This window comes from Amblyomma maculatum, chromosome 1 (genome assembly GCF_055883805.1).
Source record: "Amblyomma maculatum isolate TAMU_Amacu chromosome 1, ASM5588380v1, whole genome shotgun sequence".
Classification (NCBI taxonomy): domain Eukaryota; kingdom Metazoa; phylum Arthropoda; class Arachnida; order Ixodida; family Ixodidae; genus Amblyomma; species Amblyomma maculatum.
Window position 1 is genome coordinate 27,451,303 of NC_139344.1, and position 16,916 is coordinate 27,468,218.

At 40.5% G+C, this 16,916-nt stretch overlaps 2 protein-coding genes across 2 annotated transcripts in view; one reads left to right on the plus strand and one right to left on the minus strand.

Moving 5' to 3' along the window:
• The window catches only part of eEFSec (eukaryotic translation elongation factor, selenocysteine-specific), a 27,472-nt gene extending 22,947 nt beyond the window's left edge, over positions 1-4,525 (minus strand). Inside the window, exons 1-3 of the mRNA XM_084587889.1 lie at positions 4,026-4,525; positions 2,921-3,090; positions 1,650-1,739 (exon numbers count right to left, since the gene is read on the minus strand). Coding sequence (XP_084444015.1) covers positions 1,650-1,739; positions 2,921-3,090; positions 4,026-4,296 — 531 coding nt within the window. The 5' untranslated portion in view covers positions 4,297-4,525. The remainder of the gene's footprint in view (positions 1-1,649; positions 1,740-2,920; positions 3,091-4,025) is intronic.
• Positions 4,526-4,660: 135 nt separating this feature from the next.
• LOC146202000 (sulfhydryl oxidase 1-like) overlaps positions 4,661-16,916 on the plus strand; it is a 72,996-nt gene continuing 60,740 nt past the window's right edge. Inside the window, exons 1-3 of the mRNA XM_084587888.1 lie at positions 4,661-5,052; positions 10,392-10,486; positions 13,782-13,942. Of these exons, the coding sequence (XP_084444014.1) occupies positions 4,803-5,052; positions 10,392-10,486; positions 13,782-13,942 (506 nt within the window). The 5' untranslated portion in view covers positions 4,661-4,802. The remainder of the gene's footprint in view (positions 5,053-10,391; positions 10,487-13,781; positions 13,943-16,916) is intronic.

The window sequence follows — 16,916 nt, forward strand, 5'->3', positions numbered from 1 at the left end:
ACGCAGTTTAACGCATTTATTCCCTTTAACCTTGTTGAATTCTAAAATATACCGTGTGTTGTGCAATTATTCGTATCCCGTAGTAAAATGCTTATCTCAGTTAAACCATTGAATCCTAGAGCTCAAAGTTTGCACAAAAATGACACTTGGCTAGCAATATTGTTTCATGCCAAGCCTGTTTGGGTTTCTTGCCTGATTCGATCAGAAGGAGTTGCCTATTCTCGTCCGCTGAGACGGTGTGAAGCAAATCTAACTGCTGTCGCAGAAATGGCACATGTGGCGCCATCTCGTTTTGTCTGTAGTAGCACTCCCATAGAGATTCAGTGAAAAAAAGGCAGTTGGACAGAGTTTTTTTGTGGAAGGTTTGAAGAGCTTTATCAATAATGATCACAAAAACATAGTTTCGCCTTAACTGTACTAAATTTGAAGAGCTTTCACTGCGAATTGCAATGAATCTTTCTGAGTTTGGCACCAAATGAGATGATGCCACTAACGCCATAGCTGGGACAGCAGCTTGCTTTGTTTCGCTATCACCGCAAACAATGTGAACATTTTAATTATTCCAATTGAATTAAGCAAGTACCCCAAACAAATGTGACAGAAGACAATACTGCTGACAAAATGCCCTTTCTGCGCGAAATTTGAGCTCTAATGATTCAATGGTTTAACCGGAAGAAGCATTCTTGGGGATCTGCATAACTGCACAATACACGCGGATAATTCTGGGCATTTGTGCATGTGGAACATGTTAGTTGAGAGCAAAGTACAAAGGAGCTGTGGCCTTTTTAATTTGTTTGCTTGATTTTTTCTTCTCGATTTCTACCATATTATGATTATTTTATCACACATTACATTACTATTATTTCCATGGCAATCTTAAATGCGATTTTGAGTAACGTTACTCAACAATAACACATCAAGTGTGAATATGTATACAGCAGTCTTAGCGGGCTTATTTACAAGTAGGACTGGAGTCTCAGTGCATAAAAGACATACACACTCACGCATGTACACGTGCCAAAAAAACATGAATGCTGGTGAGACACAAGAAAATCAAATATGCACATGAAAAAAATTACACCTTGTGAAAAAAAATGAATGAATGCTTTTGTAGTACCAGCTTGGTATTATGTACATTAAATATTTTGTTGCTTCTTGATGAAGTGCTAGTTTCCTAACTTGCTTTATTTGACAAAACCTTTTTCATATTTTGTCTGGCGAGTACTGTGGCCTGCATATTTTTCTTGATTACATACAATTTTCATAACATTACAATAAACTCCAGAGCATTCAGCAACTTCTGCATACTGTTTACTATGTATGCAGTAGATTTGGCTCCCCCTTCCCTTTCAGCTGAAATCTTCAGAAAACACCTCATTACGAGCCAATCCAAACAACTGATTGTTTTTCCCCCACTGCAATCTGTGGCATCTTCATTGAAACCCTGTTTGCTGCCTCTGACTTGTCAAAGTATAAAGCAGTGCATATGCCAAGGTTATATTTTATCAAATGCACAATTATGGGCAACAAAGTAGCAAATTTAGAAAAATCCTCCTGTGGTTTGCAACAAAGAAAAAAAAAACTGTCATAATACTACATGTTGAACTAGAACCAATCAACCCAAAGCCAAAATACAACAGGTTGCTTACCTCAGCTCCACCAGGGTTTGCTGCGACAGATATAATAGGAGCGTCAGCAAATTTGGTCTTCTCTAACGTCTTTTTTAGCCTTTTTGTAGTCTATGCAAACAAAAAAGAAAGGAAACATGATACTTTACAACACTCCATGTGATCCACGTAATGTGGCCAAGGATTTGAAGAACATTCTCACATATTGCAGGAATAAAACTGAAGCTGTAGGATTTACAATCGCTAACAGCAAATTGATAACTTTTTCTTACTAGTAGCCTAACTTATGCAATAATTAACACTAAATCACACAAGCTTCAAGAATAAAGATTTAAAGCATCAAAAGGAAACACAAATAGTCGAAAAGCTATCATTATCAAGCACTGCCAGGTGTAAAATATTTACGACACACTCTTTGCAAAACACACTTTTAAATTAAATCTAGCACACAGAAAATTACACCAATCTCATTTTCTTTCCACCTTTCACCTCATATTTATTAATACTTTCTACAATTTCCCAGCAATTGAGGACTGCTAAATAAATGTATTTAAAAACCATTTGAATGGTACAAATTTACTTTGCATCATTAAAATAAGCTGCCGTGCAATCATTTCCAATCAGCGAGCTTTTATTCGAGGGAAATTTCCTTAAACAATTTATACAGTTTAAAGTTTATAAAGTTTTACGTCCCAAAGTGACTTGGGAAGGCTCCGGAAATTTCGAACACCTGGGGTTCTTTACTATGCACTGACATTGCACAGTACACGAGTGCCTAGCTTTTAAACTCCATCAAGAAGTAGCCACCGCGGCCTTTTTTCCTGTGTCCTTGGGTTCAGCAGACGGGCGTTACAACCACTGAGCCATCAGAGTGCGTTGGAAATTTCTTTAGGATCCCTTGATGTTTACTGAAGAAGTATTTTACTGTGCAGCTTTATATTATCGTCACAGTTGCAGAAAAACTCATATGGGCTTAGTGCTCTAGTGTGCAACCGTCGATTTTCTGGTAAATAATTTTCTCCTTGTTATGGAATCCAAACTAGCTGGGGGTTTCCTCCACAAAGTAGCGCTGGTAAAAATCAACATGTACACAAATAACATACATGAATAAAATTTCCCATCCTTCAATAAAGCAGACCAACAAATCAACCTAAAGATGAATGTAAACATAAAAACACATATATTAACTGCAATGATGATAATGTCACAGTACAGTATGAAAGTATCAGCACACACTTTCTTGCATTTCAAGGTTAACGTTTAAAAAAAATGAGAAAGAAGGAAAGTGTCACCTTGTCAATAAGCTTCGCTCTATCAGCATCTGGTAGTAAGTCAATCTTGTTGAGGACTAGAAGCATATGGTCGCAGGTTATTTCACCTAAGACAAGGCACTCGGCAGTTTGCGTCTGGATGCCCTTCGTCACGTCAATAACCAGCATCATCAAATCAATGATTTGGGCACCTGGAAAAAATAATGATAAATGTGTGCCCTTTAGATCACGACTTAGAAATATGTGTGCTGAGTGACGCTTCTGCTGGATCAAACACGCAATTAAAGCATTACTGAATTTGTAGCGGAAACGTCTGCAATGAGCTGCAAGGAACAGCAAGGCTAATTTAAAGCAAAATTAGGGTGCAAATATGCCGGCTAAATTCTGTTTTTCATTGAAGAGTTTCCATCTCTCTCGCTTTAGAACGCCAACAAAAAAAGGTTCACATAAATTCCAAGAATTCAATTGCCTGTGAAGGCCGCTGATTTGTACACTATAAATACGAAAACGTACTTTCGCATTTATAGTATACAAATATAGTTCAGCATCTATGCTAGTGCAAACGCACATGAAAATGGAAGCACTACTTCCAGTTGGAAAGCACTTCGTTTCCCATTTATATTTTCAGCTCCAGTGGCCAGAAATGGCAATTCGATTTCCACTTCAAGCTGAAAATTTCCAACAGGAGCAGATGGAAATGAAGATTTTCCAGCTGGAGGATAAAATTTTCAGCCGGAATGAATAAAAAAAAAAAAGGAAAAAAAAAAGGACAAATTTCCAGTTTTTCGTGATGCTGCGTCCTTCATTAAGTAGCTATGAAGCTGTAGCGGCACGGGGAACAATTTTTCCGCTAACTGCACAGAGCCCATTACTGAAAGCTGCGCATGGCATAAACTGATCGGCGACAAGTTGCGCTGAGGACAGAATAGCACAGTTAAAGCAACTACACGCCAGCAGTTTCGTGTAACTGAACAGGTTTATGGTTGACGGATGTCGTAATGCAAGGCTCCGGATAATATAAACACCTGGGGTTCTTTAACATGCATCGACATCGCACAGCACAGGCGCCCTGAGTTTCGCTTCCATCGAAACGAAACCGCGGCCGGGATCGAACAGGTTCACTTACCACCAATAATTGTGCGTATTAACGAAGCATGTCCAGGACAATCAACTAGGGTGAAATGAAGATTCCGGCACTGACTCTTCAGACGCTCAGGAGCCTCCACTTGAAAAGACGAGAAACCGAGATCCAGTGTGATGCCGCGCGCCTGACTTTGAGGGTTCTTGTCAAAGCAAGCTGTGCTTGCTGTCGTGCTAAGAGATTTTGCTAGAGATGTCTTCCCGCTATCTACGTGACCTAAAACACCAACATTCAGGTTGAATGCGTCGACCACCATGGTGCTAAATGAAAACGAGTGAAAGAGACGAAACAATCACAAAACTTGAGTTGCCGCTGTTAACACATGTCTCGGAATCGAAACTTCTAATGGCTTGGATCGTCTTAAAACCGTGCTAATTCTAATTGTGCCAAACACCATAACTCTGCTAACTCTGCCACGAAAGCCACGCCAAGCGATGGGCCTTGCGTCAGTCAGTGCAATCTATGCATTGTAGTTTCACGATAAAATTCTAATTTTTGTTTTGCTATGTGAAGCATAGAAAACTTTGCTGCAAAAAGTCGGAGTAAAACTTGTGCTACGTGTGAATTGATTTACTATGGATTTACTTCGACGCTTGCGGCACCTGGCGACGCTCTGCCGTGCCCCCACAGCCAAGGAGCGCTTCTTTCTCGTATGCCGGCTGTCGGTCTTACGCTGTCTTGAACAGCTGAGCGCGGCAGTTCGGACGTTCCCAGCTCTGCTTAACGCTGCCGGCGTGTTAACTCACGCCACGGCGTCTGGGAATGTGCGGCAATACAAAGTTATCATTCTTTTTGGGTGCGGGGATCTTGTTGTTCAGTAGAGTTAGTTTCGCGCTTGGCTTGGCGAGCCTTTACGATCCTTCTATGCCCCTTGAGGTTCTCAATGCTACTAGTTTCCAAAAAGTAATCCTCAACAAGGAGAATGCTTGGCTTGTGCAATTCTACAATCACTGGTGCGGCCATTGCATCAAATTTTCTCCGATCTTCAGGGCATTCGCCAACGACGTCGCGGGTGAGTACTTTTTGTTGTTTGTGGCTAAGTTCTGTCCAGATAGAATAACTGTTGCTGGAGTTCTATCTAGGCGTAACGAAAATTGCTGTTATGTCCACATAAAGCTGTCAGTCACTTTAGACCCGTTATAACAAACAACGCAACCTGGCAAAAAACCGCGCTCCAGCAAGTATTGGCACCATGTCTTGTAAGAGCTAGAGCGATTTTCTGCAACAGCAATTAACACGAGTCCTCGACAACTAGCCTAGCCGAACAAAACCCGTTCGCTATATGTGACGGGTACGAAAACAAAAACGCGTAGCAGTACATCTTCGTATACATTTGATATAGTATGTATTGGAGTCGATCAAAACCTGATGGGATATTTTATTTGGCACCAACGGTTGATTTCAAAAGGTATGAAGATCTGATATGCACTGAACTAAAGTGCCAGTAAATGCTGCATTTAGACAGAATTCATGCAGGAGCTCACTGCTGTCATCCCACGATATTTGCAAACTATGTACCATTTCGTTATGCCCAGCTGCGAGTTTGTTTCATATGCCACCTGGATACCAGACCTTGTTCAGCAGTACCGAAATTTTGCCGCGTGTGCAAAAATAACAATGCCTTATTGTCGGCCCAGTCTGCAAACGGACCCGGAAAAATTCATTATGCTGAGCCAGTCTAGGCAACAGGTGCTGCAGTTGTCCAGAGAAAAAAGAAAGTGAAAAAAGGGCTTGCGAAACACTGGCGAAAGGGGAACTAGTGCTTGTGCCTCATCATGTTCACATGTTCTAGGCTGTTGTTTATTGCACAGTTTTTTCATGTTTTCTATTCTTGCAAACCATTTGCGAACCAAGGAGGTTGGTCCGAACTATACACACGCAGTGTGTCACCATCAGATGCAGTCTTCTTTGCAGGTTTTGGTACATGCATTTTTGTGAACTTTGGTATAGCTTTAACACATGTGCACTGTAAACCTAGCTTTATCAACATTTGCGACAAGGTAATTACTACCACCCAGCCTTATCAATTGGCAGCTGGTCCATTAATCGCGCAAGAAAAAACAGTGTAGTCTGCTTTTGTTGCATCATTAATGGCCCATATTGGTGGGCTATTGGCTCGCTGCTTAGTGGTGCAAAGGATGGTCACAGATCAGCAGCGAGCATTTCTTAATGGCCCATAACTTCCGTGTTTTTACAGTTCTTTTGCATGTTTCCTTAATGCATGTCTGTTAACATGGATGATTCATCTTGCAAGCTGTTCTTCTCCACTTTCAGTTAGTTTTCTGTCTCCTGATAATGAAGTACTTTCAGAACCAAAAGGGTATGAAAACAAACAAAAACCTTAAAGCTCTGGTAGATTTGTACCGACCTATTGTCAATGTTCTGCATTTTAACTTAAAAGAAATGCAGTTTATGGGCTCCTCTGAATAGGCAAGAAATGCATTTGAGCCATGCTTTCCTTTTTAGTAGCAAGAGTGCAAGCTGTAAAAATGCTTTTGAAGCTCCTGGGGCAAACAGAAATTGGCTCTTTGCATTTCAGTTTAAGGAGCTTGTGGTTACTAGCTGTGTTCCAGTGGTTGGAGCGGTGTTTGTCTGGAAGTGTTCCAACAAGATATCGCTTTAAGAGTAATCATCCTTATCTCTCCCATGCGCTGTTTTTTCTATGCATTTGAGAGTTCATGTAGGCCATGGAAATGGAAGAAACAGGCTGCTTAGAATATTTTTGACCTTGACCGTATAGTTCTTATCAGACGGCTTGGTTTAAGCTGGCAATGGGCTGGGACTGTGGTTTTTGAAATTCAATTCTTTTAAGGCTGGACATCACTGATAAGTCGCCAAATCTATTACTTTACTGGTTAACTGCGTAATGCATGGTTGGTTAACTCGGGCTTGTTTGTTGTTAGAGGTTGTGGGAAAAGCATTGTTTCGTGCTCTGTGCAGTGCATGTTTACATTGTGCTGAGCAGAGAAATGTGGTAGATATTCTTAGAAGGGGCTTGAGAGAAATATTGAATGCAATCCTCCACCGTTTAATTGGTGCTGATCACCAATATTGTGTACAACTAGGAAAAGGAATGAGAATGACTGCATTAATGAACTTGCTGCATCCTCATACACTCTCTTTTTCTCGTGCGCATTTTTTCACGCATTTTTATTTTAAAAACTGCAGTGAATGAGGATTATTCAACCAGCTAAACTAATTGCTGAAAGTTGTCTGAATATAACGGGTTAAAATTAAGGAAGTACTCCTTATCGTCCCGCAAGTGGTGGCGTTTTGTTAATCTTTTTATTTGCATGCTACTCGGGTAAAATTTACGTAACTTTGAGAAGCACAGACTTTCCTGGGTGCTCAGACCCTGCATGTAGGAAGATATTACTAGTGCATCCAGGGAAACATTGTCAATGGGAATGAACACTGCTGGGGAAGCTAAAATATAAAGATCCGAATTTATGAAAGTGCCAGTAGCATTCTTAACAAAGAGTAAATGATGCAGGTTAGCTTTTATTTCCTGTATTCATTTGGTTTGTGACAGCTTGTAAAGGATTGCAATATGAGTGTAACTGAAGTGTAAAACAGTTGGTGAGCTTCAGCAGAATACACTCATCACCAGATTTATCTTCTGAATGTTTGATCCATGAAAATGCAGCATTTCAAGAACAATGTCTGCTCTTAGAATGGTGTATGCTTACCAGTTTCACTATAACTTCCTGTTTTATTCATCTTAGAACTATTTGCGGATGGCATACTGAAGTGATATATTGGCAGTGAAGGAAAATTTGCAGAACCTACTGGTCGTTTCTGTAGGATCGGAAACCATCAGCGACTAACTGGAAAGCTAGCATGTTTTTCACTGGGGCTATATGAGAGCCAAACTAGGTGTGAACTTGCATGATCTCTGCTGTTACTAAGTGCTATTGAGCTTCATATGTATATCATCAAATCATAAAAGAGATAGCTAGATCCTTATCAGTGGTTTTTATTTTTCATGCTCACCTTCATGTGATGACTGTTTGGATGTTGCTTCAGTGGTTAGAGTTTATGTCAATGTTTTGGGCGCATAAAAGTGTTGCTTTGAGTTAAAAAAATTTGCAGAATCTGTACCTGCTCCACAGGTGAACAAAACTTTCACTGCTGATGCTGTCATGCATTCCCTTTTCTGATCCACATTGCGCTTTATTCTCTTCAATGAAGTCATGAAGTAGCCCGTGCCTTTGTGCCATTTTGAGAATCTCTTTCTGTAGGTTTCACCGAAATCTGACACCTTTATAATATAGTTATATCATGCACAAAAATCATTTATAGCACAAATAAATTACTGCAGCACTGTGCATGTAACATTTAATAGGGCCTGTATTTGAATGAGTATGGAATTATACCTGCCGGCTTCAACAATGTAAAATAAAGTTGAAGTGGAATTTTAAGAATGGGAAGGGCACAATAACTGTTTCACTTCTGGGTACACACTGTTGCAGTTGTGCCCCAGCTGTCCCACGCGCACTGCACGCTTGACGTTTGAGAGAATACGAAAAGGAGGACACGACAAATAGAGCCATAAATTATAGCCGACAGAGCCTCGGCAAAGTCCACTTGTTAGGGCCCTAGGTCATTGTTTTCGAGATGGCTCCCTCCTCTCTGCCTTTTTTTCTGGAACTACGACTTTGGTGGACAAAGGGGGCAGCTTGACAATTGAGAAAAGAGAATTGTGTGCATCTGAGTAACTGTGAAAGAGAGAGAGCGAAAGAAATGTCGTAGTAGAGGGAACGGAAATTATTTCGGCCTCCTGCGGCTCTAACGTGCACGTCACAGCACATTGGCACTAAATGCACTTATTGCGTTACACCTGAATTGAAATGCAGTGTTATTGCAGCCGGTATTGATCCAGCATCTTCTAAAAATCAAGCGCCCTAACCACTGAGCCACTGTGTTTCTATCTCCATGGCCACTGTACATTGTGCGACCCCAGGCAGAAAAAAAAAGGTCCAATTGTGCATTCCAATTTGAATTGATGGACTCAATAGGTCACACCTGTGAATTAAGTTGAGTAGCCCAATTGGTTTCCTTACTTATAATTGGCCTGGCCAGTTGGTCTATAGTTTCTACTGGATCATCTAATTGAATCTGGAACATCACATTGGATGTAGCTTTCTACTTGGTTCGATAGTTGGACACGTCACTTGGATCCTCCAACTGGAGTCCATATGGAAGCCAATGATTTCCTTAAGTAAAATCAGCATATTACTTCCTACAAGCACACAGAAGCAAACTAATTGTGTTCTTGTAAAAAAAGGTATTAGTGAGTTAACTTGCGTAGTTGCTTCATCATTCCCATCATCACTAGTTGTAATTCAAAGCAGGAACTTCATACATTGGGCTGTCACCACTGGCTCCAGTAGCAGAGGGCTTGATGTTAGAATATATAAGCCCAAATTAAAAAAAAAATAAATGTATTGAAATGCACTACACTTTGGTTTTGTGTCACTTCTTCAGTCTTGTAGTGTCAGTACGGTTTATGTGCCTTGCATGCTTACCTGTGATCCACTTGGAGTTGCCACTTGTCTTTGGAGTCAACAGTTAATACCAAGGGGGATATAACGGTTAAGGGGATGAGGAAATAGCGAGGCGTCAGTGCACATGCATAGAATGTTAAGCTGAAAGGATGAAGTTTGTGGCTTGGTTTGGCTAGCATGCCTCTTTGTGCTATGACTCTATTCTAAAACTAAACTCCCATTGGGGCTGTATTTCGAACCAGTTATTCAAGTTGTTTCCAGTTGGAACTTCCACTTGATTATAAAACACATTTGAGAATTTTGTAATTGAAAAACTTAATTTTTTTTTTCTTACCTGGGATAGTCAAAGCTTCAGTGACTACACTGTGCAAAGCACTATGCACAATAACGCTTGCTTCCTACAAAGCTTTAGCATTTTAGAGACATTTTGCTGGTTTGACTTGGCAGTAGTTTAGTGGTTATAACACTGCTGTAGTATTATCATACTTCAGTTTAAGGTGGCTCACAAGCAATCCAGAAAAGAAGTATGCAGCGTGTTCCTTGGTTTCTTAAGCCAGTCCTAATGGACTTTTATGTGATCAAGTTCTGTATAGTCATGTTGGTTACAACACAAAGACAGGATGAAAAGGAAGAACACGACATAGATGCTCCATAGATAGAACTGACATAGATTCCAGTTGACAGCCTGTGCCTGTGTTGTGTTCTTTTTTTTCATTCTGTCTTCATGCTGCTACCAATATGGTCGTGAATCAACAATCCCACCTCATCGTATTTGTTTATCATGTTTTTGTTGGCCTAAAATATGTGTGCTTGTATGCTTGACAGATTGTTACTTGTCTCTTAGGTTGGAAGCCTGTTATAGGCTTGGCAGTCATCGACTGCGTTGACTACATGCAGACTTGCCGCACATATGGAATCAATTCTTATCCAACGATCAAAGTGAGTGATTGTAGTAACGATTACATCTTTTCTTATTTTATGAGCGGAACTGACCTTGTCTCTGGTTTAATGTTGTTGAGGAAGAACTTTGTAATAACAACAAGCATTATCTGCTGGGTAACAAAGTGCATTTCAAGGGTAAGGGAGTTGCAGACATTTAGGTGGGGGGATCAGATTGGGAAGTTTACTGAGATAGGGTGGTTACAGCTGGCTTGGGACAGGGCTAGATGGAGATCAGTGGGAGAGGCCTTTGTTCTGCTGTGGATGTAACCTGGCTTGTAATGATTATTTTGTTAAAAAGGAAAAAAAGTATATTCCTTAAAAGCCATAATCTTCTTGAACATTTCTTGTGGTAATAAGCATTCTATGGGCATGACTTTGCTCCTGTGGGCTTCTCAATGATTGATAGATCCATTGGGGACAAGCAATAGCAAAATAAAAAAGAGCATCACTTACTCATGGGGAGGTGAACAATGGCAGTTGTAGAATGGTGTTCTTTTCTTTTTTCATTTCAGTTTGTTACATTTCCTTACTATGGACAACTTTATTTTTCTTTTGGTGTAGCACAATTGTATTGTGGCATGAAAGCCTTGTCTAGATACTCACTATTTTTTTCTGCCTTTTTTCCATAGTCGAGCAGGAATCTCCCTTCTTTGTAGAACTGTCAAAACGAGGTTGAAAAGAATATTGATTACCTTGTGATGCTTTTGCACTTGAAGTCAGTTTGTAAATGTGTCTTAATTCAGTGTACGTCAGTGCAAAAACAGTCATGTATATCGTTTGTTCCCATGAAGGCATTGTATGCCTTGCTTTTAGAGGTTTGTGCCCTTATTTTCAAATGTATTCATTATATATATATATATATATATAATGCACTTTAATTTGCATTTCCTTTCCTTGGTCTTGGCTCACAGAATTGGTTACAGAGTGTGGAATATTTGTCGCAGACAGTGGATCAACTTAATATTAGCCCCATTAGTTCCATCATTGCAGCTTCTGCTGGTGCAGTTTTTCTGCACTCCTCCAGATTATTTAAATAACTCGTATCTGCATACAGTTCTTACTTACTTAATTAAAGCAGCTGCATGAAGATAGAGTGGAACCCCGATAATTTTCACAGCTACAAAAGAAAACTTGTGCTATTCATGTGTTACTGCGAGAAACAGCTTCTCAGTGTTGAATAGAAGAATGCAAATGTTAAACATGACAGAAGAGCAGTAAAATGCCTAGTGGGCATTATCTTGGGAAGAAAAGGGCCGGGAAACAAGCTGGCGTTATTCCAGTCGAGATGCAGTTATGGAACATTTTGCTCTCTGTCCCGCTCTAGAGAAACACCCAACTAGCCTGAAATGCGTTATTCAAGACATTCTTGGAAATCAGTAAGGCATCGGATGACGTGCCTCTGCAGTTGCAGCCTTTTTTTTATGGGCCATCAGATTTAACTCAAGGTTGTTTACACAGGATAAGCTTCCCGATACACTTTGTCACGTGGACTCGCAATATTATTGCGGCTGTTGAGAACAAGAGCCTGATAACATTGCTTCATCTTGCCACTTGTGTGACATCTCCTCATGGGTGCCATTGAATGCAGGAGGCTTCCTTACACAGTGTCTGTTACGTCAATGGTGGCTCAAAAATGTGTAAACTGACAGCAGGCAGGAAAAAAATGCTTCTCCATGCATAGCAGTTTGGGGCTGATTTATTGAGCTTGTCATTATAAAAATTTAAACCAGACTGTGTGGTACCATCCTGAAGCTCTGTGCTGCTACTAGCATTAACTTTTTTTTTTTTTTTTTTTTTTTTTTTTTTTTTTCAAATGCCTCCCGAAAAATTACAACACAAAAGGCAAATATTTGCTGGAGGGTCTGGCCATCAGAGAGTTTGTCATACTCGCTAATAAAAGTTGCACACTGTGCTCTTCCATCTTGCGCTAAAATTCACCGCTTTATAGCAGAGTTACAAATTACTTAAAAACTGAAAGTTGACCTCTTAGACTATGTGATTGATAATGTAACTAGTTGAAAAGTGCATTGGTAGCACTGGAATAGTGCTCAATATCTATATGCCACTGGTGACCCACGTAAGGAAAGAGTTTAAGGGGTCTATGTGGTGGTAACTAAACATTGAAAGAACCGGAATTTCAGGATGAGACACTATTATCTGCTTAGGGTCATGAAATGAGCGAGTCATAAAAGCTTCACTGAATGTGGAGTTAATATTACTGAAAAAATTAAGCTTGTGATTCTGTGGCGTATGGTTTCATGCTCGCATATAACTCTGTGGCACCTTGTTTCTAGGTATTTTTGTTTTTGGGTTCTGTCTCAACTTCTTTGTTCCACGACATGCTAATTCATTGCAGTTTCACCTTGCTGTTGGCTGTGTAGTTTTATCGTACCGCAGCTGGCTTTTAGCATATTGCGTCATTTTTCAGCATTATTACTGTCTCGGCCGAAGCTTTGTACGAGAGCAATAAAACTTGCTGTAATGTTTTCTTGGACCATTGGTAGCTGAAAGAAAAATTAAGAGGAAACTTGGGTAAGCTTCAGCTTAAAAGTAGATGCGAAAGTGCCTTTAGCACCGCTTTTTTATTCTGCGAATTAAAAAAAAATTTTTGCTTATTTAAATTGTTGAAATTATTATTACTGAAACTTAGTGCACATCTCAGACACATGTTAGTAAGTCGTATCTACCAAATCGCGTTCACTAGGGGCCCCTCTAACATGCTTTGTACCAGTGAGCCTTTGGGGTCTTCGCATTGCGTGCCTGCGTGGCATTTAGCTAGAGGCCTAGTACACACTTCATGGAGTCGTGAAGTGTTGCTATGTTGTGGTTCATGTTCTCAGTAACTTATGCAGTTGGGGTACCAGCACTCTTCTCAGTCAGACTATTTTTGTAAAAAAAAATATATATATATCTCCAACTACAAAACAACAAACGATTTCACTTCATTACAGAGCCGTGTTCCAGTGACTTTTACCTACCTTTCTGAATTTCCAAACTATTCATTCTGACTAATTATCTCGGTTCTTTATACTAGTCTGGGGGTCTTTGTGAGCCAGCTTCTTGCTGGAAATGGCATTCTAGAAATGCTCTGGTGATTTTTCTTGTTATCGTACACACGTTTGGTGTCAGCTGACCTTGCAGGATTCCAGTTTTGAAAAATTGTAACTCCACTGATGCAGGTGCTCTAAGCATCAGAACTGCTTTTGGTAGGAAAGTTCCTGCATGTATTTTGTCCTAATTCTTAATAATTTCTTCATTGACTTGACACATTGCATGCCACTTTCAATTGCAGTTTTTTAGGGCGCATTCGACACTTCATGATCGAGGTGTTGAGGTGGAGACCCGTCACAACCTAGACCAGCTGCGTCACCAGGCTGTTGACCTTGTGGACAGTAAAGACTCATACCGAGGGAAACGTCCAGCCAGCTGGCCTACTTTCGAACCTCTTCAGGGGTTAGTGAATCCTGACCACTGAAAAACCACGCATTCGTTTACTTTTAGGCTCAATTTACTAAATTTTGGAGTCTAAGTCAACTCCTTCCTATTTTTCTTCTTCTTCTTCTTATCAATTTTTATTTCTTTCAATAATGCAGATTTCCAAATTGTTGGTTGGAGGTGAGGGGGCCATATATACCAGAGATATAGGGCTGACCTATTTGCGGGGTATAAGGTAGAATCGCTTGAACAGCAGTATGTGACCCTTGCTGATGCTTGGTCTTGCAGGGATATATGGAGCTACACATGAAAAAAAAAAAAAAAGAGCAAAAAACAAAATAAACTTAATTACATGCAAATTGGTTCTGCTGAGAAAATTTTGAACTACATGCTGTCGTAGCTGTTTATCCGACTCACTGGCTCTGTTGTTTTCCCTCCCGTATGAAGGGTATGTAGTGCGAGAGCAGAATTCTTGTACCTGCATAGTGTATATTGCACTGAAATTCAAAAATGACAAACATTGGTGGTCCTTTTAGCCCTGCTTTGCCATTTACCAGGCTTATCAGTCAGAACTTGCTCAATTTGTGAAAGTCATGGAAGGTATACTGTTTTATCGTCTGTGCTTTCCATTTGCCTTCTTTTGATGGCCTTGCAATTTCATCATTACGTTTGTTAGGTATCCAGTTCTGTGCAGATGCCACTATGCCATCTTGTGGAAACTAAATTTGACAAAGTGCTCTTGGAAAAGTCGGTGACTGTGGGAAGTCAACAAAGAAAAGTGAGCAAAGATGAGCTATGCAGCTTCAAGAAGCATATGTGTTTGAAAGCATAATGTCATAGACTTAATTTTTTTTACTGGCTAGAGCTATGTGGATGTGAGTAATGAGCAGTCTATCATATCTGAAGTGAGCTGTTGTTTTTCTTTTTCAAGCAACGGAGCCAAAGGTGAAAGTTGAAGGGAGGTAATTTAAAGCCTACTGTTGCGCTGCAGTATGTGGCAATTTTATTGATATCATTAGAATGGGGCCAAGCTTGGACAGAAAGGAAAAGTGCATTGCAAAGAGCCTGTCTTCCTGCATAGGGCACACAATGGAGACACAAGTACACTGCAGAAGAATAGGACCTTCTCCAATTTAAACATCTGTGTTATTAATATTGTATTAGCAGTGTACATGGTGTATTCACTCGGCACTGAAATTGGAAATTAATGGTTAAAACGAAAAGTGGACTGTTTCTTGTCCTCAAAGGTAGGTGAAATAAGGAAGCCGGTTGTCATGTGGTGGGCTGCTGTTTTCTGGTGCAGTATCTAGAGACCTCTTAAAAGGCTTATTACCCTCAATTTTACCGTCAACCCTGTATTTACATTGACCGTTCATGGTTGGTAGCTAATTTGGGGTTATATCTATGCCAGTGCTATGTTAAGACATCTAAACAGCCTTGTATATAGTATGTGATAAGGTGATTATCTCCCTCAAAAATCATCATCATCATCATCAGCCTGGCTATACCCACTGCAGGGCGAAGGCCTCTCCCATATTTCTCCAATTAACCCGGTTCTGTGCTAGCTGCATCCACTTGACCCCTGTGAACTTCTTAACCTCATCCGTCCGCCTAACTTTCTGCCGCCCCCTGCTATGCTTTCCTTCCCTTGGAGTGCAGTTCGTTACCCTTAGCGACCATTGGTTATCCTCTCTTCGCACTACATGTCCTGCCCATGCCCATTTCTTCTTCTTAATTTCCACTAGAATGTCGGTAACTTGAGTTATTTCTCTGACCCACTCTGCACGCTTCCTATCTCTTAAAGTTACCCCTACCATTTTTCGTTCCATAACCCTCTGGGTTGTCCTCAACTTAAGTAGAACTCTCTTGGTTAGCCTCCACATTTCAGCCCCATAGGTGAGTACAGGTAAGATGCAACTGTTGTATACTTTCCTCTTGAGCGATACCGGTAAGCTGCTAGTCATAATCTGCGAGTGCTTGCCAAATGCGCTCCATCCCAATCTTGTTCTTCTTGTTATTTCCCTTTCATGGTCCGGATCTGCGGTTACTACCTGTCCTAAGTAGACATAATCGCCTACTACTTCCAGTACTTCGCTACCTAATGTAAACTGCTGTTCCTTCCCGAGGCTGTTTCTGCATATTGATTTTCAAGCCTACCTTTCTACTTTTCCTGTCTAGGTCATCAATCATTATTTGCAGTTCATCCCCGGAGTTGCTTAGCAAGGCAATGTCATCAGCAAATCTCAGATTACTGAGGTATTCTCCACCTACCCTTATCCCTAACTGCTCCCATTCCAAGTCTCTGAATACCTCCTCTAAGCAAGCTGTGAATAGTACTGGGGAGATTGTGTCTCCTTGCCTAACACCTTTCTTTATGGGAATTTTGTTACTTTCCTTATGCAGTACTATGGTTGCTGTGCAGCCACTATATATATCTTCCAGCACTTTCACGTATGGCTCGTCTACCCCCTGATTTTGCAATGCCTGCATTACCGCCTATGTTTCAACTGAGTCAAATGCTTTTTCGTAATCAATGAATGCTATGTATAAAGGCTGATTATATTCCGAGCATTTTTCTATCACCTAATTGATGGTATGGATATGATCGACAGTAGAGTACCGTTTCCGAAAACCTGCTTGATCCTTTGCTTGATTGCAGTCTAAGGTTGCCCTGATTCTATTAGCGATAACCTTAGTAAATACCTTATACGTAACAGACAGTAACCTGATTGGTCTGTAATTTTTAAGGTCCTTAGAGTCCCCTTTCTTATGAATGAGGATAATGTTTGCATTCTTCCATGGTTCCGGTACCGTCGATGACACCAGGCACTGCGTATACAGGGTGGCCAGTTTCTCTAGCATGATATTCCCCCCATCCTTTAGCAAATCTGTAGTTATCTGATCCTCTCCAGCTGATTTCCCCCTTTTCATAGTTTCTAATGCTTTCTTGACCTCGTCCTTCGTCACTGGTGGAACGTATGACCGTTTTTCC